The following is a 25,023-nucleotide window of genomic DNA, read 5'->3' on the forward strand; positions in this document are numbered from 1 at the left end:
CCTCTCTCCCCACCTCTCCCATCCGGCACTGCTGCATTTCATTCCTGAAGGGTTAATGATCAGACAACAAAGGAGCCATTTCAGACCCCTTTGGCCTCACTGTAGGAAACCAGGAGTAATAACTGAGGAAACCAGGAGTAATAATGGTTGGGATCACTTTAGATTTTTTTTTTTTAATTATGAAATAAATTGAAAAATTACACATAAAATGCATAAATTGCAGCATCTGGCTCAGATGAAATTTCCATAAACAACCAAACCTGCAGCATGGCATCACCATCAGGAGTTTGCAAGGGCTGGGGCCCATGTGGACATGGGGATGCTGCTGCCATCCCAGCACAGAAGAATAGGGACATGGCAATGGCATTGTGGATATCTGAGTGTCTCCAAACCCTGGCTGCAGGCAGCTGCATTGGTGTGGATGGCAGTGACCAGGATGAGACATGGGTGCTGCAGGGCAAGGAGCTTCCACGAGTCCTGTTGGGTGCCAGCACAGCTGCCCTGGAGCCCATAGGGAATTTCCTTGTCCGGATCTGGAAGGCAAACACTGGGCAAGGGCCAGGGAAGCACCTCATTCCAGGTCACGCTCTCTGGCTGCTGGCATGGGTGAGCGGATGTGGGAGCAAGCCTTGCCAGGGTGACCCGTCACAGGAGGACATGCTAATTAGACAGCTCTTATTAGTGCTGGATCCTGGGGGCACCACTGGCCATTGCTCAGCCCATCCCAGCTGTTTGGGATCAGGGGGATTTGCCAAGGGCGGCATAACCGCTGCCCCCATGCCCCTGCTGCTGTGCGCCAGGTATCCCTGAGAGAGAGAAAAATCCACACGTTTTCCTTAATTTGTCTATTTATGTCACATCCTAATGTCGATGGGAGGAGAGGTGGTGTCTGCTGTTTAGCTGGGCACTTGGCAGCCCTCTGTTGTGCTGGGAGGGGTTTGGGGGGCTGCGGGAGGGGGAAGCCCAGCCGATGATGCCAGGGCAGCCCCCGCGGTGACTCAGGGATGATGTCGGGGAGAAGCGAGGCTGAGCCGCGGGTGCCGCTGGCAGCTCCCAGCTCCTCACGCAGCCCCGCTCCACGCCAGCACAGAGGGAATGAAATGTTCCTCCTCCGCCTTCCAAAGCAGAAGGGAGAAAGTGTCCAGAAAGATAATTTGGAAAGTTTGTTTGACACTTGAGCACACTTTCATCTTCGGAAAAATCTTGGTGACCTTCCAAAGCTGCACCGCCTGCTTCCCGGCACGGCAGGCGCCCCAGGGCACACGCCCGTGGCACCATCCCAGTGGCTGATTTCGGGATGCTCAGGGCTCTGAGGGGACAGTGTGGTCCCGCCGGGCCCACAGGTCAGCAGGGATGCAGTCACAGAGGGGTGGCACAGGGATGCAGGCACAGGGATGCTCTCAGGAAAGGTAGTAAAGCGAAAATTAAAAGTCTGGAGCTGGCTAGCAGCAGGAGACAGGAAGGGGCAGGGGGATGGAGGCAGCCCCTGGATGAAGGCAGGGTTTTCTCCACAGGTGCCATGAACTCCCAGCAGCCACGAGGCTGGGAGGGATCTTCCCCAGTGCATCCCGGGCGATGAATGTGGGTTTGATCAGGGGAGGGTTTGAGCGGATGGTAGTGGATAAGGAAGAAAAATACTTGGCATTCCTCTCCCATCATAACAAGCCCAGATGCTTGGACGGTGGCAGCCCACTTCCCACAGGAATGGAAAGTCACAGCTGCTCTCGCGCCAGTTCGGCAGAGGCCCTTTCCCTGCTCTTAAGAAAAGCCAGCTCCACCTCACGCCGCACCACAGCCCTCACTGGCATCCCGTGACACGGCTCCCTCCATCACCCGGGCCCCTGGGGGTGGCACTGCCCCTGACCCCACTGCAGGAGAGGGAAATGTGCTGGGAAAGGCCGAGTATCAGATTTACTGCTGGTGCAGCCGGTGCTCCTTCCCACATGCCAACATGTTGGGAATACCTGGACTAGCACAGCCCTGCCAGGGAGGAGTGCTCTGGGGAGGCTGATGCTGTGGGAAGCATTAATGGGAAGCAACTCCTGTCTGCTCAGAGCTGCTGGGAGCAACTCCAGCCTCTTGGCAGCCCAACTCACCACCTCCCATACCAGCACAGGGCCAGTGAGGTCCTTCAATGTTGGGGTGCCGTCAGCTCTCCCAGGTGAGAAGGAAGGTGGCTGATTTTAGTGCTGGTATTGCCAAGTGCAGCCCGCAGCATGTTCATGGCACATTTGCTCTCCCTTCCTCCTCCTCTTCCTCCTTTTCCTTCTCCTCCTCCTCCTCATGCCACACTTCAGCCATTCCTGGGTTTGTGCCACCTGCCATTCCTGCTGGTCTCAGGGAATGTGGCATCCCAAGAGGCTTAAGATTTGCCATAAATCACATCCTTCATCCCAGAGTGAGCTCTGGAGCTCCATCTCTTTTCTTGGCTCCTCTGGCTTGCTCCAGTCCTGGACGCCAGTGTGGCTGCACAGCCTTCGGGTGCTCCAGCTGCCAAAACAGGAGCAAAGCCCAAAGAGGGAACTGGCATCAAGTGGCACTGAAGGCCAAGGGGCAGCAAGAGTAGGAGAGAGAGCCAGGAGGAAAGGGAAGACAAGCACTGAGGTGGGAGGGAAGGCTTAGTGTCGAAACTGAATTCCTGGTCCATGTCAGCAAAGCAGATTTCCAGTGTTTATTTTATCTCTTTAGTTGAGCCCCTTTGAGGCAGAATATATTAAATGGCCTGACTTTATATAATGGAAATAATTGAAACAATACTCCCGCTTCCAGCCGCAACGTGCCGTGATTTCAGCCAAGAGTGGCCAGCCTCCTCGAGGTGCTGGGGACAGCCGCTGCCGCCGCTGGCGCTTGTTCACTGGTTATTGTTGACACATGTCAGCGTCGCCTTCCAATTTCCGTACAGCTGTCAGAGCGGGGAGAACACCCGGCGGCTGGTGCGGGGTGGGCTCAGCACCGACGGGCACGGGGAAGGACGGCACCCCCACGCCGGGATGCTCTGCTCTGCCCGGCTGGGGGTTATGGCTGAGCTGGCATTTCCCAAGGGGATGTGGTCTCGGGGCAGTGCTCTCAGGTAGCCAGGAGATGAGGATGGTGGAATGTGGAGAAGTCTGGGAGGATACGGGGTGTGTTGGTTCGCTGCACGAACTGTTGAATTGGGACCTTGGTATTCACTGGGGAAGGTGAAAGGAGGAGGTGAACGTGAAGGCTGGGGGCTGTTGAAGGTTTTATCCAACTCTGCCCCAGCAGTGGGTGACACTGGGCAGGGAAAGGCCCCCAGCCCCAGCATCCCTGTGGGAAAGCACTTGCATCAAGCACCATCCTTGAAGCCAACATCGATCTCCATCCCACATGAGCCACTGAAACTCTGTCACTGAAAATCTGTCATCGATCCTTGAGCGGAGCTGAATGGAAACGAGCAAACACGGTGGTCAGGAGTCACCAACACTGAGCCAGGCCATAAACCAATTCCCATTTGTGGGCACCGCAGGGTTTCAGGGAAAAGCTGGCAGGAGGTGACAGCAAGAGCAACAGCAGTAAGGACTTTGAGGAACTGTGACATGGTGTGAAAAGTGCTCCAGAATCTCTTCCTGCCATTGCAGCCACTCCCCCTGGCTGTGCACAGTGGGGGCTCAGGGAAGGTTTCTCCAAGGAAAGGCAGGAGATGGGACTTGCAGTGTAGGACAGGGAGGCTGGGGTTTGAGGCAGCTGGACTGCAGATTCCTTTGCTGTAGGGAGCTGCAATTCCCCAGATGAGCTGGGTGCTGCTACTGTGCTCAACAGGACCCCTCAGCCTGGGCAAACCTGCTCTCCCAGCAAAGCTAAAGCATCAGTGACCATGGAGCATCCTCCTCTGGGCCAGATGTGCCTCTGCCTTCCCTGCAATGAAAATCATCTGTTTGTTACTGGAAGGGAGCGAGGCAGAGGTATTTTAGTATCTGGCCCTCTTCTATTCTCCTAAGGACCATATATGCCAAATTCCAATAGATTTTTTTTTTTAATATTTGGACTATTTAAGGAAAGTATTGAGAAAGACAGATGGAAGCATCAGTCAGATGGATGTTCCTGGCTCCACGTGAGACAGCACTCAGAAGTCCCATTCTTTTTCAAATAATTTTAATGTGACTACATGGTTCCCTCTTGCACATCATTCCCCAGGAGGGTAAATCCTCTGACTCTGGTGGATGACTCTCACCAACTGGAATTCAGCAGAAGACAAAGGCTTTGAGCAGGCTGCTGGTTGGGGATGGGGAAATTCCCCCTGCATCCACAGAGCCCAGGGAGGGCTGTGGAAGCAGCCACTGCAGTCGTGGCTCTGGTGCCCACGGCCAGCCCTGCCTGTGACCTGCCCTGCTCATGCCATGCCCCAGCTGCAGCTCCCAGTGGATGTGCTCCCAGTCAGGGGACGTGGTGAGAGGCTTGAGGTGACTCTAGGCAGTGGAAGGCAAGAAGGGCGCCCATCAGTGTGCCCTCAGGGAAGCAAAACTTGGGCTATGTGGCTGCACCTGCACCTCAGCTTGTGCCAGGGCTGAGAACCTGATGCTGGTGCTGGCATCACTCAGCTGGGACTCGGCCACCAAAGGCTGTGGTGGTGTCTCTGTCTCAAATTTTACTTTTAAGCCATTTTGCTCATAATCCAGCCTCAGTGTCTCAGCTCTGGGTCCTCTGGTTGTAGCTGAACGTGGACTTTTGCAGCATCCCAACCCTCACGGACCCTTCTTGGCAGCAGGATGTGATTATTCCGTGACAAAAGCCAGCGGCTCCTTAGCTCCCGCCTGCCCTGGCCAAAGCTGCAGGGATGTGCTCATGCTTTGGACACCAAGCCAGGAGGAAATGGCGTGTCTAGGAGCTTGTCCTTTGATGGACCCTGCTGTGCTGGCACGGGGTTGGGAAACACCCAATTGAAGTTCATGGTCCACAGGAACTGGAATTTGGGTCTGCCACAGGGACATGGGTCTCTCCTCACCCTCCCAGCATCAGGATCCATCCTTAGTCCTGCTGACATCCCAACTCCTGGCTCTGTCCCTGGGTCTCTAGGGCACTGCCTCCCATCCCTCCACTCCAGAACAATCCAGGAACGTGGCATAGCAGGGCCAGCCTGGACTTTGGTCACCAGCCCTGCTGTGGCTGCCAGCACCCTAGGGCTGGCGGCCGTGTGCCACAGTGACTTATAAAGGCTTTTTTTCAAAATTAATAACAGGAGGAACACAAACTTTAATATTTCTGAAGTGAAAATGGAGTGATAATTGTATTTAGCCGACATTCAGGAAAATTATTACCACCTGGCAGCCCCATTTGTGGCTGACGTCAAAGAGCACCATAAACCACCGTTAGTTTGGAGAACACCAGGGGAAAAAAAAGGAAAAGAGGAGAAATGGTGACCTTTGTATTAAAAAATCCAGGATCAGGAGTATCCTGGGATGCTGGACAGAGCAGGTCCCCAGGGCCTGTTTGTCATCAGGAGGTTAACTAACACTCAGGAGTGTCAGCAGATATGGTCCTCAGAGGTTGAAGGAAAAGACATGGAGAAAAATATCCCTCTCTCCTTTTTATTTTTTTCAGCCTTTTATATCCTGTTTATGCCACTAACAAATTCAATTTTCAGGAGCTGGAATAAAGACAAAGCCTGAGCTGTTTAAAATGGGTTGTGGGCAGCTCCCTCTCAAAGCACACAGAGAAGGTTCATCACCCCAGGAAGCACCAAATTGCAGGAGTGGAGAGAAAAGGGGGTTGGAGTGGGACAGTGGAGCTGAAGCAGTGATGGAGAGGGTGCCAGTTGGGTGCCCTGAGCCTCATGCCCACTTCTGAGCATCCGTGCTGCTGCAGTTGGAGGAGGGATACAGGGTCATGGTCTCCAACTGGTCCCCAGTGCCATGGCCGGGCACAAAGCCGTGGCAGCAGGCTCTGGCTCATGGAAAGAATTCTTCACTTGGGAATTTGAGTAAAAAAGATTAAATGAAGTAAAAAATGCATGTCACACTATGAAAGCAGAGAAAGAACATTTCCAAATATCCCCAGCCTCCTCCGCACCCTGCACGCACTCCAGGCCCTCTCAGCTGCCACCTCTCCTTCCCACAGTATTTTGGGGGTTCATGGCTCCCCACCAGAGAGTAGAGCTGTGTCTTGGCTCTGAGGCAACCACAACACAGAGAGACATCATGATCTGTTGCCCTCATCTCTTTCTGTCCATCCTCATGCTTCCCTGGCTGTCTGGGAGGCTCCCAGCAGAACCAACCCAGCCATCCATTGCAGTAGGGAAGTTCCAGCACCTTCCTGCAGGCAGAGGGTTCCTCCTGCTGAGGTCTCAGCCCTGGCCTAGGGGTGCTCTGGGGTGCAAAGAGTGATTCCAGTCCTAAGGGAATTGGTGCTGCTCAGAGTTCCCCCGGAGACAGGGAATAAATCTGCATCAGTTCTCTGCTGGAGAGGAGATATTCCTATGCTGGGCATACCCAGGAACAGGGGTCCTGCAAGGATCACAGTGGTGCTTCCCATGGATGGGGATTTCCAGGGTCCTGGCATAGCATATTCCTCAGACATAAGCACTGAGGAAAAATCCTGTCATACAGTGATGAAAGAGCAATGTGTGACATGGCCTTCCCAGGTGCAAAATGCCACCTCCCTTAGGAAAAGGGGATAATTAAAGGCCACTGATGTTTTGAACTGTTTAACAATGCTGGTTCATTAATTTGAGCCCTCCTGGAAGACCACACAACAATCCCTGTGCTCCCACACTCTCTCAGCCAGCCCAACAGAACCGAGGCCAGCAATAGTTCCATCAGCCAAACCAGTTCTGCCTCCAGTGCTCCCAGTTCCAGAGAAGCCACTGGGATGGGGATGTCTGTCTATCCCCACATGGGGGTGAGCCCCAGCTCTGCTGGCAATGGTAGGGCTAAGAACAGCTGGGTTTGCAGCAGGTTTGGAGTGTCCCTGTCCTTGGCCATCCCAATGGCATCTCATTGAGCCTCAACCAAACAACTGGAGATCACTGAGACCACAAACAAACAGCATTTGATTAGATTACTTTTTTTTTTTTTACAATTTTTTCCTTAAAAAACAAAGAGAAGAGGAGAATTCATATTTCCTGTTCATGTGAAAGGAATTTGCCAGCATGGGGTGGGGAAAGAAATGCTGGTGGCCTGGAGAAGTCACCACCTCATGACTCTAGGGGCAAACAGGAGCCAGGAGGTGGCTGGCATGGAGGATCCACACCCAGACACCTGCACAGGATTACAGGGCAGAGCAGGGAGCTCTTGCCAAGGCTGCAGCTCCCTAAACCTGGGTGCTGGGAAGAGGCAGGATGGCGTGGCCAGGCCAGGCTCAAGCTCCAGTGCTGCCAGAGTCTGAATGTCTCAGCAAAGCGGCAGCAGCGCCCAGCCAAGGCTTCAGGAAGGAATTTCAGAAAATGCTTGGTGTGGCCTCTCTTTTCCCAGATCAAAAGCTGGGATCTGCTCAGCAATCCTCCTCCATCAATTTGCCAAGTTGCCTGGAGGGGTCAGAGGAGCAGAGTGAGGCTGATCTGAGGCCTCAGCACTCTGGGCTTAGGGAGAGGATCTGCATGGGCAGAGGCACCGTCAGGTCGGGACTTGCATCCCTGCATCCCCACAACCCTGGATCTCTGCATCCCTCCATCTCTGGGTCCCTGCATGTCTGCTTCCCCCAAATCCCCACATTCCTGCATCCATACATCCTCTATTCCCATATCTCTGCATCCCTGCCTCCCCATAGCCCTGGAAGGCTGTTCTGCTCTCAGCTTATTCAATCATCCTGTCATTCTTTCCCAGATGCTTGGTGCTGCTGGTTGTTTGGCACATCCTACTGCACTGGACAACTCTGCAGCCCTGGCATCTTGCTCTCGATCGAAGTTACACATTCACTGAATTCTTCCCTTTTCATATTAATAATGGATTAATCCTGTTGCTTCCATATCATCTCTCTTCCCTGGTGCTGAGAGGCACCAACCACCCTACTGATCCCTGCACAGCTGTGGTAAGTGTTGGGCACCCTGGTGCTGCAAAGGGGAGTGCTTGTCCCTGGTCCCTTGAGGCTGGAGATGCTGCTGGGTTTGAGTTTCTCAGACTCTGGGATGTGTTTGAGGCCAGGTAGAATGGTCTGGTGGAAAGTGTTCCTGCCCATGGCAAAAGAGTTTGAGCTGGATGATCCTATCACTCCCAAAGCCTCCAGCCCCTCCTCAGTGCTGCTGAAGCCCCAGGAGCTCTCAAAACACTGTGGGGTCTCAGCCAAATCTTCACCAGACACCGGCACAGCCCCTGCACCCTCCTCCAAGCACCCCTCGGGCAGGCTGCAAAGGGGAAATGATGTTGGGGAGGGGCAGGATGCAGCATGCCAGGGGTCCTGTGCCAGGCAGGGACATGGACCAAGGTGCAGAAGCCCCGGGGGGACTGGCAGCAGGATGCAGTACCATCTCCATCCCTGGAATGGGCCCTCCTGCTGGTTCTGGGGACAAGAGCGGCTGGGGGCGAAGGGAGCAGCGGTGTCAGTGCACGGCCAGTTCCCAATTTGCACCAGCTAGAACAATGACAATGACAATGGTAGAAATAAAGAGATGAAAAATGTGTCTGTGATTTGAAGAAGCTGGAAACATCCAGCAGGGGACAGAGGGTGGCTCCCGACTGGCCATTGCCCCGGCAGCAAAAGGGGTCCCTAATGCCTCCAAGCTGTGGAGCCCTTCATGGGGGCCAGCCTGGCTTTCCACAATCACAGCTTGGGAATAATTAAAAGATTTTCTTGTCGGGAATTTCTTGCTGGGAGTGGCCATGGGCTTTTATGTCTGCACTGAATGACTCCGAGGGGTTGGAAAGGCCCCATGGCCTTGTGCAAAGCATCCGTGTCCTGCTCCCATATGGAGAGCAAAGGAAAGGGAAAGGCTGAGTGGTGGGAAAAACCACGATCATCCAGGCCTCAGCAAATGGCAGGTCCCACTCCAGCACCCGTTCTGAGGCAGTGGCCACATCTCTCCCAGTCTGGTTTTCCATCCAGGATGAAGTGGGAGGAGGAGGGGACATCAGTGTCAGACCATCCCCAGCACCTGCCACGACAGAGGTGGCAGTGGCTTGTCCCAGCAACAACCCACAGCTCATCCCCTTCTTGGGCTCTTCTCCTTTCCTTTTCTCCCTGGAATTTTGCCCTCCTGTTTTTTGGGGGGTTTTTTTCTTTTTTTTTTTTTTTGTAACATAAATTTTTTCATAGCCTTTTAAACACTGTAAAATTTAATACAAAGGAAATTAAAAAACCCAGAGGAACTATTCTCAAAATAATTTCACAATCTGCACACATCCCTCAGCAAATTGAATTTGTAGGAAATAAAGAACAAAATATGACAATAAAGGGCTTCTAAACAAATCCTAATGTGTCACATATGGAAGTGAAAATGCCAGCCTGTGTGCAGGCACTTGGCAGAGGTGGGTGGCATGTGGGTCTGGGGGACACAGTTCTGCCACCCCCCAACACTGCTGGGAGTCCCTGCACTCCTGGGGGCAGCTTGAAGGAGCCAGCAGGGTTTTGCTGCCCCAAACTTCACATTATGAGCCCTGTCTGAGCATGTTTTCTTGTGTCCCAGCAGCTCCAGCTCTGGTGGCAATGCTGACAGCATGTCCTACTTCATCAGCCTGGATCCTGACCAGTTTGTGGCAGTTAATGGGGAAAACTTCAAAGGATCTGAATCAGCTCTGCCAGAGTCCCACAGGGTGAGCTGGGAACCTCCTGCCTCACAGCAATGCCCACAGCATGGCTTCCCCACGGCCACTCAGCATCCTGGGGTCTTGGTGGGGAGGGGACATGGGTGGCTACTGCACCCCCATCCTCACACCCCCATCCCACACACACACCCAACACCACCTACCTCCAAAAAGTATATCCTTCCCAGATGTTCCTTGTCCAGCTGTAGCCCTGCTTCTCCCCCCTGTTTTTTTTTCCTTTTCTATTAATAAACCTGGCACCTGAAAAGGAATTTTCCCTGTAAACACCCAGCCTCACACTTTAGTGACTTTTGTTCTGTGTTTTAATTAACGAACTGGAAAAAATGTCAATTGTTACCCACCACGGGCACGTGTGTCCTGCAGGCTGCCAGAAGCATGTCCTCCCTGCTCTTTCCCATGCTGTGGTCACAGGGCAGAGCCACTCTGCCCTTTGCCAGAGGGAAAATAGGGGATATCTGGAGGGTTGTACCCAAACTGCTGATCCACTGCTGCACCCACATATGGCACTGCTCCAGGGGAATCCAGGTGCTCTCCCTTGCACAGATGCCCCATCCCAGATGGTCAGCACTGCTGGTTTACCATGGTGCAGCCCAGCCCACCACAACTGAACCCCTTGCATGCCCTCACCATCCCCAACCCCACTGGGCAGCATGTCGGACCAGTTTCATCAAGGAATATTCCCCACCAGCCAGGAAGCCAATACTCCCCGAGAACATTGCCTCATCCCAGCCGTGCGTGCCTGGGATGGGGAGAAACGCTGAGGAGCTGCAAAAGACATCCAAAAATTAATGTACTGTCTGCAGCAGCGCTGGGGCTGCAGCCTGGGGGAAGCGCCCGCCGTGTGGCATGGAAGGAACTGCAAAGCAAAGGGTCTTGTGAGGATAGCGGGAGCTGCACGGCAGGAGCAGGCTTTGCTCTGCAGCCTTCCCACAGCTCCAGGATAAGCTTGGGATGGCTCTTCCCCCATATGCAATGCCACCTCCTGCTCACCCCTGCAGAGGGAGGGTGCTGCCAGCCCTGGAATGCTACAGTGGTGTCCCCACATCCATGCACCCCCACCTTTGGTGCTCTCTGCAGCCGCTGTGACCTCGGACACGTCTCTCCGTACTCAGAGCAGGGAGCAGCGCTGCATCCCGGCTTTGCTGCTGGGGCTCAGGCAGTGAGCAGAGGCCAAGCCCGTGTGGGCAGTGCAGACAGGCAGCCTGTGGGCAGGGCGCTGCCCGTCTGGGGCTGGGACACCCCGGCAGCCAGCTTGGGACACCCCGGCAGCCAGCTGCTCCTGCTTTGATGTGGGGTCCCTCAGGCTCCGCACAATGCAGACTGGGGCAGGATGAAGCAAGGGTGATTGATTGTCTTGTTTTGTTCCTCCAAGGCTGTCCTGGACAGCTTGGATTCACAGTTGAGATCCCCCAAGAGCAGGGGCTGGCAGTGTCCACCCAGGCTGCAGGGATGGGGTTGGTGGGGTGCAGGCTCTGGCTGGAGGCAGTGGACTGGTGGTCTGAACCCTCTGTGCCTCAGTTTCCCCATCATCACTGCCCTCTTGGAAGCTCTTTGTGTCTCTGGATGAAATACATTCCCTGAAACTGTCCTCCATTGCTTTCAGGTGTATTGGGCATCCCAGGAATTCAGGTTGACAACAGGACCAGAGGAGTCCCACCAAAAGTAAAGCTCATTAGGATTTGAGCATGTTGACCTTCGAAAAATGGAGTTTAGCTCCATCCAGTTGATGAGTCACGACTCTGTTTGTGCGATGCACTCCCTGCAAGCAAGGTTTCACCGCAGAACTAACAGGCTTTTCTGGAAAGCACAGGGGTTCTGGGTTTCCTAATTATTTTCAAACCCTACTGGCAGCCTCTCTCTGACAGGGATCACGCCTGCTCAAAGCGCAGCACTCAGGCGTGTTTAGAGTCCTGAAGCACTAACTGACTTTAGCTCGGCCTCGCTGCTGAGCGCCGGCTCTCGCAGCCCCAGTCCCTCCTCCTGCCCGAGCCTGCCTGCATGTGGTTTGCATTTCTTCCCCGGAGAAAAAATCCCTTTCTCCTGCCTCAGTGTCATCTTTCCCTGGAATTGAATTTAGGAGAAATGAAGGGGAGGCCGAATTTTCATCGAGTGACTACCTCCTCTCAAGGCAATGATGGCAGTGAGGGGAAAAGTCCATTCCAGGAACCCCTGCCCCGGTCCACATCCCTTGGCACTGGTGATTTTAGTCACAATCAGGTGGTTCCTTGTGAGCCAATAAGCCCTGAGGCACTGAGCAGATTGTGGAGGAGCTACTCCAATGCTGCTGGCTTCCCCTGCTATGTAGCAGGGGATCCCATCTTTCCTTCCCACTGTGTGCTAGAAAACTGCTGCCTGCATGGAGCAGGACAGAGATTCTGGTAGAAAACATGGCAGTGCCATCCATCACCTCACCCTGCTCACCCTGGGTGATGGGGGGCTTTCCCATCCGTGGGAGGGAAGCAGCAGCCTGCAATACCTGAACATCAGTCAGGGATTATCCACAGCCCATCTCTGCTTCTCCTGTGAGACTCTGGGTCATACCCAGCACGCACAGCACAGCACAGCACAGCACAGGGGTGAGCCAGCTGCCCTGGCCGTGCTGGCAGCCATTCCCAGCACAGAGGGCTCATGGGCTGCCAGAGGGGCGGGCGGTTGGGAAATCTGTTTCCTCTTCTGCTCGTTACAACACCACAAGTGGGTGCATGCAATGGGAGCTGTGAGGCAGTGGGAAAGTATGAAGGTCAGGGGAGATTGCGGTTCGTGTGATGGAAGTGACCCCGGCTGATGTAGCCTTGTACCTGCTCCAAGCACCGCCGTCCGGCTGGGATAGCTCCAGCTACTGCCTGCCCTGGGACATCACCCCTAGCTGTGCTCTGTCAGGGAGCAGATCCCCACAGATCATGTTCCTGGGTGAAAGAGGGAGGAAAATGGCCAAGGGTGGCTTACTTGGTGCAAGAGCTGGGCGTGAATCATCATGAACACATGCGAGGTATCGAGGCACTGGCTGCTCTGAGGGTTTTGCTCAGTTCTCACAGCATCACTCCTGCTCCCAGCTAGGCTCCAGCAGTCACTAAAAGGACATGGCTGCTCTGAGGATGGCACCAGCGTGCCCAGCAGCCACCCTGACGCACTCGCCTTGCCGCACAACTGCGCTAGCTCTGCAATCCTCATCACCTCCTTAGTGACTTGGCTGTTGATTCCAGCCAGGGCCAGGCTCTCCGTACCTCCCACGCAGTTCACAGGCCCCTAACTCACATTAGGGGGCTGCTTTCATGTGGCCAGTGGTTTTCATCATCATTAAGCCATGGAGTGAGTGAAGCACGGGAGCAGAGGAAGGAGACAACAGGGAGTCAGGCAATGTGGGCCAGCATGGCACTGTGGGTGCTGGAATAATGACTTTGATGTAGTGGCAGTCAGCCCTGGGGCCATGGGCTCAGGTATGGTAGGGCCCTGGCTCCCAGGAGGGACCTGAGCTGAGGGGATGCATGGAGGCATCCTGCTTTCCTCACTGCTGTGCCCATGGAGAGGCTGATCAGGCCAAGGGAGACTTGGCACCAAAAGTCACTTTCCAAGAGTGGTCCGGGGCAGCTGACACAACACGGTGTGGGAAAACAGATCAAGGATGAACATGGAGTGAGGCCACAGGAAGACAAGCTGAGGGCTGGATGGGAGCAGGTATTGAGGGGTGAGAGGGTGGGGAACAGATGGTGAGTGAACAGGGATGGCAGAAATTTGGATGGGAAACGGAAAGCTCGGCAAGCACTCAGCAGAGCTTTGGTGTGATCCTGCTGAGACGCTGACAGCTCCTGAGGCCACCAATCCTAAATACCCTCCGCTCCTGCACCTGCAGGAACCTGTGCAATAGCTCTGCAGGAGTGTAGGGCAAGTCCAATAGCAGCAGTGAGATGCAGGATTCCAGAGCGTTTCTGGAGGGAGATCTATGATTTCAAACTCTGCCTCAGAACTGGGCATTTAAATGGAGCCACTGGTAGCTCCTGGCCCACCCAGAGCCAGGCTGGGAAAGTGAAATGTGGATGTCATCAAAGCCTGAAACCGCGGCTGCTGCTCAGGAGTGAGCTGATCCATGGAGTGGAAATGCTGCTGCTGCTCTGAATCACATCTGAGTGATGGAGAAGCTCTGGCTGAGGCATTTCCTGCTGTTCCCAACTCATCCCCATCCGATGCCTCTCTCATGGAGCTCCTGTGCTGCAATCCTGGCTCTGTGGAAAATCCACAGCAGCTTTGCTGATGAGTCCAGCTGTCTTCCCTGAAGAAAGGAGTGCCAAAGTATGGCAGGAGGTGTGGTGTCTCCTGGTAGTGATTCCCATGGGACCTGCCGGGCTGTGGTCGGTTGTTCAGCCTCAGTGACTTCTTGAGGGGGAAATGGAAAGAGCAAGCAGTGCAAGTTAATTAATTGACGCATAATGAAGTCAAGATGAGCATCCCCCAAGGAGCTGAAGCTCAGATTAGGAAAGCAGCAGATGATGTTGTTTGCTGGCTTTGTCCCGAGCCCCAGCCTCCTGCCAGCCACACTGAGGACACTGGCTCTGGCCCAGGGGCAAGGCAAAAAAGCCCCTGAATGCCTTTCAATGGCAACTTTAATAGAATTTAGGTGTTATAAGCATAGTGGCCCAGATAAGGAGTTATGGAAAGGATGAAATAAACCCATCAATGGCTGTTTGGTGCTTTGATCCCATTGGTGTCATCATGACAGCTTGCTATGGCAGCACAAGCAGCCCCTGCATGGACTCAAATGCTTTTCTGATGACAAGAAAGAGCCAGGAGCAGGGAAGGAGGCTCAGAGTGATTAACCAGGAGGGTGCTGGATGGTGCTGGACAGACACCTTTCACAGGATCATGAATCCGTCAGGTTGGAAAACGCCACTTAGATCGAGTCCAACCCCAGCACAACCAAGCCCACCACTAACCCTTGTGGCGAAGAAATTTTCCCTAATATGCAAAGTAAACCTCTGCTGGTACAATGTGAGGCCGTTTCCTCTTGTGGTGTCCTTATTCCCTGGGAGCAGAGCCTGACCCCCAATGGCTGCACCCTCCTGTCAGGGCGCTGTGAGGGTGAGAAAGTCCCCCCTGAGCCTCCTTTTCTCCAGGCTGACCCCCCCAGCACCCTCAGCCTCTCTGGTGCCCCTTCCCCAGCTCTATTCCTTTCTCCGGACATGCTTCAGCCCCTCAATGTCCTCCTTGTCCTGGGGGGCTCGAAGCCGACCCCAGACTCGTACAGCGCAGTACAACAAAGCAGCTCTGCGCGGCTCGGGCCCGGCGCGGCGGACGGGAGCCCTCTAGCGAGGGGCGGTGCGGGCCCGGCTCCGCCCCGGCCCGGAGCAGCCATGGCCGGCTTGGAGCCGCTGTACGCCTGGGCAAGGCCCGCCATCTCCCGTCCGCAGGACGCTCTGGTCTGCGGCATCCACTGGGAGCTGATTCGGCACGGCTACCGCTGCCTGGGTACCGGAGACCAGGTACGGGCCGAGCCGCGGTGCGCCGCCGCGGAGGCCTGGTAGGCCGCGGTGAAGCCTCGGTCTTTCCTAGCGCCGCTCGCCGGCGTCGTGCGACCGCTGCCTGGGCATGGGGAACTGGGCGGCGCCGGCGGTGGTGGAGGCACCCAGGCCGGTGCGGGGGCCTCAGGGCCTCAGTACTGCTGTGGAAGTCAGAGAGGGCGGCTGCGGAGCTCGGGGTATCCCGGTGCTGTAGGGGGGCCCCGCTCTTGGGAAAATGGGGGTGCTGAGAACATCTCGGTACTGGGGGTGCCGAGGGTCCTGATGCTGCGGGATGGTCTGTGGGATGTCGCAGGACAAGAGATCCTGATGCTGGTGCGATCAGTATAACTCCGGGAAGAGAGTTAGTATAGTGCTAAGTAGAGCATGGTGGTGAAGCAGAACTCTGTAAGAAAAGGGACATGTCCAGTTCAGTGCTGAGGAGGAAATGTACTGGGGCAATACCAGAGGTGGGGCAGTCCACTTGTGGACCTAGTGCTAAGACGGGGGTCTAGTGAATTGGGATCCTGATGGGTGTCGGGAGAATGCCTGATGTGGTGTTGGGGGGTAATGGGGGGTGCAGGGCACTGTCACAGCAGAGGGCTCTCCTCAGTACCACAGGAGGTGACTCTGTAGGGCACAGCCCCCCAGAAGCACTGTTGTGGGGCTGGGACAAACATGATGACAGCCTTCCCCCGTGCCCCAGACAGCTCTTTATCATGCCGAGGAGGTGCAAGGTGTCTGACAGGGAAGAGCATTGTCTCCTATGTGGGTGTTTGTGACCGCTTCCTGCTTGTTGTGTTCTCCTCTTCCAGCGCAGGAGTGCTGTGGGAGGCTGGCAAGCAGGCAGGGCCAGTCTCTAGGAAATACCTCCTTGTACTGTCAAAACCTAGAAGGCATTTAGGGATCCCCTCCCAAAAACCTCAATTCCCTCCTGGATCTCCCTGTGCAGCCAAGACAAGACCTCCAGCCCTAGGAGGTCATGCTGGGCTCCTGGGCAGGGTCTCAGCAGCCTGTCTGTTCCATTGCAGCCAGGTCCTGATGAAAGGAAGTCAGAGCTGTTGCCTGCTGGCTGGGAAGCCAACAAGGAGGTGTACACACTGCGCTACAAGTCCATGGATGATGCCCATGAGCTGCTGCTGAAGGCCATCATGGTGGAGGACAGTATGATCCTCAATGTCATGGTGAGCACCCAGTGGCCCCCCAGTGGATTTGGGGTCCTTTGGCTGAAAAGAGCATCAGGGGCAATTTCTTAAATGTTGGCTTTTGCTTGTTCTGCCTGGAAGTGGTGTTTGTCCCTCAGGATAGGGCAGACCCAGGGGATGTTTTTGGGTTAGATGTGCCCCAGCATGAAGCTGGTCAAACCCTGGCTGTGTCAGGGCAGTGGGACAATTGGCCTTGAACAGTCCAGTGCAGGAGATTCCCTGCTTCTGTCCCTTTCCCAGCTCAGGACTTCTCTGCAGCCTCCAACAAGCAGCTGCTCCAAGTGGTTTTGCTCAGTGTTCCACCCTTTGCAGCCTGAGCTGGGGAGAGGGAGCAGGGAAAATCTTGCTGTACACTGGGGTTTGTTCCTGGGGATTCAGGCATGGCACAGGGACATGGTGGGAAGCAGGTGAGCCCTGTTCCTTGTATCCCAAGACTGGGGCTGTTTTTGTAGCTTCTCTGTCCCTCATTCCCAGATCTGCCAGGCCGCTCACTCTGTTTTACGTGCATTTTTCCCAGGATCGCAGCTCTCAGAAGGTCGCAGATGTGACCTTGGCAGTGGCCGACTACATCAACCCAGAGGACCTGGACGATTTCCACAAGTAACTTCAATTTCCTGGTATTTTCTGCAGGATCAGAATTCGTACTAGCATGGAGAGGGAGGCAGAAATCCCCCTTGGGGGAGCTGGAGGATTTACTCCTCAGTTCAAAACCAGGCCAGTCCTGAAATGCAGCCAGAACTCTGTTCCCTGCCTTTCTCTGCACTGGCACGAGAGATGTAGAGGACAGTGGGATCGTGGGTGTGACCCAAGAGGAGAGACACCCCACCTGGGAACAGGCCAGGCCAGCACAATTATTTCCAGAGCACTGCTGGGTGGACACTGCCCAGGAATGTGACAGCTTCAGCCACATCCACAGTGTCATGTGCTTTTCTCCAGTGCAGGCCGGTTGGGTTGGAGCAGAAGGGAGTGGCTGGGTGGCACCTTGCCCATCTGAAATGGGGTAAAGGCTTTGGTGCACTTGTGTGCTGTTACCCCTTCCTGTCCCCTCTGTGCTGCCAGTGGGGGACATGTTTTATGCTAGGGACACTTTGGGCTTGTCTGTCCCCTCCCCGTGCCTGTTGCAGCCTGTCCAGCACCACATGTCCTGGTTCCATGGTCACCCCATCCCACTGCCTTCCCTCTCCTTGCTGCAGGGTGTACAAGAACACCGAGGAGCTGAAGACAAGAATCACTTCAGGCATCATTGCTCCCCTCGGGGCCCCTGCAGGAAAGGCCAGAAAGGAGCCTGAGTCCAAAGAGGATGTGCCCTGGGATGAGAACCCGCTCCGGCTCCCTCCCCGGCAGCCAGTGGGCACAAGGGCCCCATCCAGGTGAGGAAAGAGTGTGTGGCTGCTGAGAGCCTCCTGTTAGAGAGGATGTGGTCCTGGCACAGCTCCTCAAACCACACATCAGGTCCCCATCTTGCACATGTGGGATGGGGTGTGAAAAGGATCCAGACCTTCCCCAGCTGGATCAGCCTGGACACTTGGATTTGATTTGGTTGCTGGAGAGGGATGGGCTGTTCTGGAGCTGTGTGTTGGACTGACAGGCCCAGGAGGGAGCAGGCAGGGGCTGGGGCTGGGAGGTGACGTGTGGGGTGAAGGACAGTGGCCCTGATCCTTCTGGCTGAGGGACCATCGGGGCTGGCACAGCAAGGACACCAGTGGGAAGGATAGTGCCATTGTGTGGCTGAGCAGCTTCTGGGAGGGACACCAGAGGTGTACCCAGCCAGGGTGGGGTGCAAGACTTCCTCTTCTGTTCTCCTGACCCCACTTTGCCCTTGGAACGATTTCTGGCAATGCTGGGTAGAGGCGACACATGGCACCTGCTTTGCCATCCCTTCCTGGCCCTTCCAGTCGTCCCTTGTACGTGGCAGGCGGGTTCTCTCCTCTCACACACACTGTGATCACCTTTGTCTGGAAGTCAAGAGATACTGCAGTGCCTCTGCCATCTCCTGGGGACCAGCTGTGACTTCTTGCTTCTGTGTCACCCTACTGCTGTCTGCTGCCACTCAGGGTGCAAGAGGCTCCATGGAGAGGCTTGGGAAGACAGGCTGGAGCTGGGCACTGCTCTGAAACCAACTTACTGGCATGGGTTATTGACAGGAGATGTGCCAGCTGCCTGCAGACCCACCGCCCCACTGTCCCCCACACTCCTAGAAGTGGGATTGTGTCTCTGGCTGGGATATGCTGGAGAGCCTGGTGTAGCCCAGCACTGCTTAGAGATCCCCTGACATGGAAACTCCTGATAGACATGGACAGCTCCTGCTCCAAGCAGTCGAACAACAGGGGGAACAACAGGGCTCCCTTTATCTCAGCAAGCTTCTGCCACACACATCAGTGTCCTTATCCAGCAACAACCTGGAGCATGGAATGCTCCCAATGGAGGCCCCCTCATGCAGAGTCCCACAGATCCCAGGGCTCTCCAAGTGCTGCACTGTTTGCTATGGGAGAGCACCCATGGGCACAGCTGTGTGCAACTTCTCTGCTCTTCCTGAACATTTTTCTGTGTCCTGTGTTTCAGGCCTTCCCCCTTGAGTCCCTTTGCTGTTGGTGGAGAAGACCTGGACCCTTTGGGGTAAGTCTGGCTCTTGAAGCACACTCTGCTCTGCCTTTGGGGGACGTGGGTTGGTTGATGACCACCAAAACAATATCCAGCCAAGTGTCTCTGAGCGGGGGCAGTTGCTCAGTGCAAATTGTGAGGGACCAATTGACAGTTGCTAAAGCTCAATATGGTTCTAATATCGTAATAAGATCCCATCTCTTGCATAGATTATAGGTTGCAATCTGTGTCTGTTTAATAATCAGCTTGTATTCATTTAACACACAGTAATTCCTGCAGTAAATCAAAGCTGAATACATCGTTAAGTGAATGTAAGCCTCTAATTTAAACCGTTACCAGCTGCTGTGTCTCCAGCCCAGCAGTCTGCAGAAGGGGAGGCTGAAAGCCGAGTTCACAGATTCTCAAGTCCTGTTTCAAGCCTCCCGGCTGTCTGAGGCACTTGGAGAATGCCTGGGCAGAGGCTGGGCCATCTGGGAGACTGAGCTTCACAGATACATCCTTGATATTTGGTTTGGTCAGGCAAGGAGAACCTGTCATCTTCCACTCCAGATAAAAGCACACAGTCAGACAATAACCAGCTTGTGGTGTCGTTATGGAGTATCTTGCAGTCCAGAGGAGACTCCTCTTTGGAACCACTCTCCTGTGGGGATGGCATTTTTTCCCCTCTTGCAAGACTTGTTTCTCCATGGGTTTGGCTCGAAAAGGGACAGCTAAAAATGTCCCTGCTCAGCTGGAGAGGTCTGGAGCTGGGGGGACTGGAAGGAAACCTGATTGCACCAGGAGAGGGGATTAATTCTGGGGGAAGGGTGTCCCTGTTTCTCTTGCTGCCTCCAGCGCTTCATCAGAGATTTCTCTGTAAATGACAAAAAAAGATGGTAAATGGAAGCACATTTGTGTGCTGACACCTGCCAGTGCTGGGACTGGAGACCCAGAGTCCTAGGAATATGCTCATGGGACCTGGCTTGTCCCGGGGCACTTTGGGCAGCTGTTCTGGCCTAATGGAACTCATTAGCACGGTTGTTAATGACTTGTATGGTGGCAGCAGTGTCCAGAGGCTCCAGCCACATTTGCACAAAGCTGACTGTGAGGAATGGCACTCGCAGCGTGGGGCAGTTCTGAGGAGCCGCCGTGGTCAGCAAATGACTTGCAGCAGTTCTTTGGAAAGGCTTGTGGGAACCCATCCAGCTCTTGGAACACTGCACAGGGCAGGATGGGAAGCAGGGATGGAACGTGGGTCTGCAGTGAGGGCCAGCAGGTCTGGTGCTTCTTGAGGGAGCAGCCAGCACCTCTGCTGTGGAAATTGGCTGAGAGACCTGGGGGTGTTCAGCCTGGAGAAGAGAAGGCTTCACGGACACATTAGAGCCCCTTACAGTGCCCAGAGGGGCTCCAAGAGAGCTGGAGAGGGACTTTAGGCAAGGGCCTGAAGTGACAGAACAAAGGGGAATGGTTCCCAATAAGAGCAGGCCAAGTTAGATTGGATTTTGGGAAGAAATTCTTTGCTGTGAGGGTGATGAGACCGCAGATCTCTGGTTGTCCAGAGAAGCTGTGGCTGCCCCATTACTGGAAGTGTTCAAGATTGGATGGGGCCTGGGACAGCTTGGTCTAGTGGAAGATATCCCTTTCTGTGGCTGGGGGTTGGAATGAAAGGAGCTTTGAGGTCCCCTCCTACTCAAACAATTCTGGGATTCTCTGTAGGGGTCTCTGTCTTCCTGCCATAGGCTGCCTCACTGGCTGGTCCTGGGAGCTTTCCTTCCCACATGCCATGTGTCAGGTTAACCCCATTTTCCCATGCTCAGCATTTCTTCAGTTCTCTCCAGTGCCAATCTCATCTCCTTCTCTGCCTTTTCTCTCTCCAGAGGTCGGAGTGGGGGAATGATTGTGGATCCTCTCCACTCTGGCATCCCGCATCCTGGCATTGACCCATCATCAGGCATCCCAGGCCGGCTTCCCCCAGGAGCTGTTCCCCCAGGCGCCAGATTTGACCCCTTTGGTCCCTTAGGAGTTGGGCGATCCGGGTAGGTCCTTGGCCATGCTGGTATTCCAGCCTGCCACTGGATCCCAGCTCATCCCTGTTGCAGGCCTGAGCTCTCACTTCTGTTTGACTCTGCTCTGAATTTCTTTCCAGGCCGGATCCTGACCACCTTCCCCCTCCAGGCTACGATGACATGTTCATGTGAGGAGTCACCATGTGGCTGCTCTTGAACAAGTTTTCTGGGAAGCAGGGGCACTTTGCCTCTTCACTCCTCATCTGATGGACGTGATCTTTCCAGCAGCGTTTTCCTTCTCTCCATTTTGGGCCACATTCCCTTGTGTCCCATCAGCTATAAAGGCTTCCCTGTTTGCAGAATGGAAGAGGAGGCAGTAGTAGGTCATCTCTTTCTCTGCTCTGAGGGTGCCCGGCTGTTTGCATCCAGCAAGGTGGGAGTGTGGGGTGTGGCTCTCTGGGAACAGCCTGGGTGCTGTGGAATTTCTCTGCTTCTCTGGGGTGCTGCTGGGGTCCCACAAGTGGTGGGTATGAGAAGGGAGCTGCCTCCTTGCTGCTCCTCTGCAGGAAACCACAGCAACCTCCTGAAGGGGACAGCTGGAGTGGGCTCCCCACAGAGTGGGGAGCTCTGTGTCTGAGCAAGGCACTTACTAAAGGGCTGGAAAGCCCAACCCACAGGGTCTCCATGGGCAGACCCCCAGCAGCAGCTGGGATTATGGCTGTGCCTGCTGGCTTTGAATAGCAGCACCAGAAAAGCCTTTGATGTGCATGAGAAGAGACATAGATTGAATTCCTGGCTCACCTTGCCCCCTCTCTTCACTGGAGCTATGGTGTTTTTCATTCCTGGGGTGTCTGTGGAGCCCTCCAGGCAGTGTGGTGAGGGAGGCCCACTGCGCACTGCTCATGGATCTGGAGTAAGAGGGAGGGAGCTGTGCAAAAGAGGTTTCTCAAACATTTTCCTACTGCCAGTCTTGTTGTGTGTGGCTCTGCCTTGGTGGCTTGGGGAGAATGGGTGAGATCTGCTTGGCTCAGGCTCCTGAGCTTTCTAGAAGCCTCCCTTCCCTACAGATTCTCCAGCTCAGTTGATTTGGGCCTGCAGCTCATCTCTCCTGTCAGCAGCTCAAACTGTTTTTCTTCTCATGTTTGATTTCTTGGAAGAATGTTCATAAGATTGAAATAAAAACCTGACAACAGTGTTGTGCTGGTGCGTACTGGGGTGGCCCCTCTGTTCCCTACTGTGCAAAGGGAAGCCCCAGAGCCCTTCCTGAGGCAGAGGATTCATGTTGGGAACTCGCTTTGTACCTTCCCCTGAGCAGCAGCGCTTTTCCAAGACATGTAACTGTATTAGGAAAATGAAGTGGAGAGCAGCCCAGCCCTGCTCCTGCAGTAATTGCCTCTCCGGGGCATTGAGTGCTGTTGGAACACTGCACGCAGCTGCGTTGGCAGAAATATAAAGGGGGAAGGGATCCCCCCATCTATCTCTTTTCCCAAAAGGCTTTTTCCTTTTATAATCTCTTTGCCTATAAATGCAGTTAATAAAGCTGTGTTATGGTTTGTGCCACCCTGGGCCCTGCATATGAGGGAGCAGGGAAGAGCAGCTGGGGAAATCTGGTGCTGGGAGGAGTTGGAGCAACTCCTGCATCTCCCCAGGGCGCATGCACGGACCCCATTTGTGGAGGGGCTGGTTCTGAGCCCAGACCCACTGCACTACCCAGAGTTTTATTGGGGGAAGTCCCAACTGCAGACCCACGGGTGGGCTGTGAGCAATGCCTATGACCAGAGCAGAGGGGAGGGATGGAGAGAGACCCAGGCTCGGTGAGGCCATTGCTCTTGCTTGTCCCCTCCGGCTCCTGGGACAGCCTGTGCCTACCCACCCCTTCCTTCGAGGAGAAAGAAGCTCTCAACCTTGCTGCTCGGGATGGAAGACTGGATGGGGGAGAGGAAACAGCTTTGGCCTCATCGAGAGGCCCTCTCTATGGGGGGAGGCTGTTTTCTGTGCCTGAATTAATCATGTTCTGCGACCTACCAGGAGGGAGAGACGCAGCCGGCTTTGATGGGGCTAATTAAAGCGAGTCCGCGCGGGGAGAGGCTGCGGCAGGGCGAGGAACCGGCTTTTGTCTGCAGCGCCGGCCCCGCGGGTCCCTGGTGTCGTGCAGCTGGGAAACAGGTGGCAGAGGAGGGGACTGGGTTCCAAAGGGGACAAGTGTCTGCTGCAGGCCTTTGCCTGAGCCTCTGGGATCCCAGGGCTGAGCCATCCACTCTCCAGAAAGGATGGGTAAAACGAGACAAGGATCCTCCTCTCCATGTCACAGGATAGTGGGAACAGGAGACCATCCCCACAGCTGGCTTGGGTGCCACCAAAGGAGCTGGAGCATGGCAGAGGTGGCTCTTGAGGACCAGTGATCCCAAGCACATTCCTTATTCCATCTGTAGGGGTTCTGGCCAGCACAATCCCCATTCCCTGAGAATGGCTGGGGGGCAGCCACCCCCATTGTGGGTTTGTTCCACAGAGGCTGCAAGGGCCAGGTTTCCCTTCAGCAGGAGGGACAGTTCAGGCCCTCAATCATGTGTCCCTATCCCTGCTGTTTCTGCCCTAAGCAACAGGAAACATTAACATGCACGGCAGCACGGTAACACACCCCGTGTTAATTTTTATGGGGAGACTGTGAGGAGTGGCTGGGGCTGGGTGTGCGGTCTTGGCACAGGCTCAGCCTCCCTCCTCCAGCAGCAGCACTTCCACTACACGTTTGAAGAGAGGCACTGGCTTATTGGTAATGGCTCAGGATCCCCAGAGAGTCCTTCAGGCCATCTGCCAGCCCGCCCAGCCCACAGCACCTGCCTGCGTGCTCCCGATGGGATGGCAGAACCCCCGGCGTCGCTAATTACCCTGCAGCCGGTGCTACATCCCTTGGATCCTGGGTACAGGGAAGTCGTGTGTGTGGCCCAGCAGGAAAACAAAGCAGCCCCGTTATATGGAACTGGGAAAGACACACCAAGCCCTCCCTGCTTGCTTTGCTCACCCCAGCACAAAGAAAGACACCCCCAAAACACCAGCACTGGGGGACTGGAGAGCCATTGACCCTCCTTCCACGCAGGCTGCACAGCATCAGCCTTTCCCTGCCAGATTTTTCTCAGCATTCTGAAATATTTTGGATTGCTTCCTACTACCCCCCTGCACATTAAGCACCACATACTAGTGCCTCTTTCCCAGTGCCTGCCAGGGTGATGAAGGGACAGCCAGGTCAAACAGCTCCGTGTCTCTCTGGCACAGCCACCCTCCACCTCAGCCTAGGGGAGGTTGTGTACACAGTCACATTCCAGCCCTGGAGTTCTCAGTGGAGAATTTTCTTTAATGGTGCTGTTCCTTAACACAGGTTGTTCATTGTAAATATATCTCTCTCCATATAGAGGCTTCCCCCAGTCCTGCAGGGATCCAAGGCATAGTCCAGCAACATGCTGACAAAGCAGTGACAGCCCCTTCCTGCAGTCTCTTGAGCAGCCTCATGGCCTAATCCATGGGAGTATTTCTTGTGCTCACATAGAGCAGGTGCTTAACAGCTGTAACCTTCACCAGGCTCAGCTTTTCATCCTGAGAACACTCCTTCCACCTTATTTAAAGCAACAAAAAAGGGATGTGGTTTATTTCTCCATCTAGTGGGTTTATTTTACTAATCCAGAAATGCAGGGCCAGCGCTGAGTTGCAGGAGGGACATCTGCCTTCTCAGGGCAAAGCCTTGCTTGGGAAGACTCAGAGCTCCCCCTTTCTCCCCTTTTTCTCTTCTTCCCTTTCCTTCCTTCTCTTCCCTCCCTCCCTCCCACAGCATCACCCCCTCCTCCATCCTAGAGCCCCTGTGTGACAGCCACAATGACATTTGCCTCCCCTGCTCTCCTTGGACCCTTCATTTGTCCCTTCAGGCTCTGATTGAAGCCATTTGTCCCAGGGCTGTTGGGGACAGATAATTCTTGTTTGGGGACAATGAGGCACAGCCACCCATTTCACTCCAAGTGTGGTTTCATCCCAGTGAAGTCTG

The 25,023-nt window shown here is 54.7% G+C and overlaps 1 protein-coding gene across 1 annotated transcript; it reads left to right on the forward strand.

Moving 5' to 3' along the window:
• The first annotated feature begins 15,000 nt into the window (after nucleotides 1-15,000).
• On the forward strand, nucleotides 15,001-22,185 carry PSMF1 (proteasome inhibitor subunit 1). Its single transcript, XM_002197157.6, has 7 exons — nucleotides 15,001-15,187; nucleotides 16,234-16,386; nucleotides 16,925-17,007; nucleotides 17,601-17,777; nucleotides 18,970-19,023; nucleotides 20,865-21,023; nucleotides 21,134-22,185. The coding sequence occupies exons 1-7, from the start codon at nucleotides 15,059-15,061 to the stop codon at nucleotides 21,183-21,185; spliced, it is 807 nt and encodes a 268-aa protein (XP_002197193.3). The 5' UTR covers nucleotides 15,001-15,058; the 3' UTR covers nucleotides 21,186-22,185.
• Nucleotides 22,186-25,023: the final 2,838 nt, after the last annotated feature.

The sequence above is a fragment of the Taeniopygia guttata genome, chromosome 20 (assembly GCF_048771995.1).
Source record: "Taeniopygia guttata chromosome 20, bTaeGut7.mat, whole genome shotgun sequence".
Lineage (NCBI taxonomy): Eukaryota > Metazoa > Chordata > Aves > Passeriformes > Estrildidae > Taeniopygia > Taeniopygia guttata.

Coding starts and splice junctions, on each gene's coding strand:
- PSMF1 (XM_002197157.6), top strand. CDS start 15,059: ATGGCCGGCTTGGAGCCGCTGTACGCCTGGGCAAGGCCCGCCATCTCC. Junction 16,387..16,924: donor GTATGATCCTCAATGTCATG/GTGAGCACCCAG, acceptor CATTTTTCCCAG/GATCGCAGCTCTCAGAAGGT. Junction 17,778..18,969: donor GGCACAAGGGCCCCATCCAG/GTGAGGAAAGAG, acceptor CCTGTGTTTCAG/GCCTTCCCCCTTGAGTCCCT.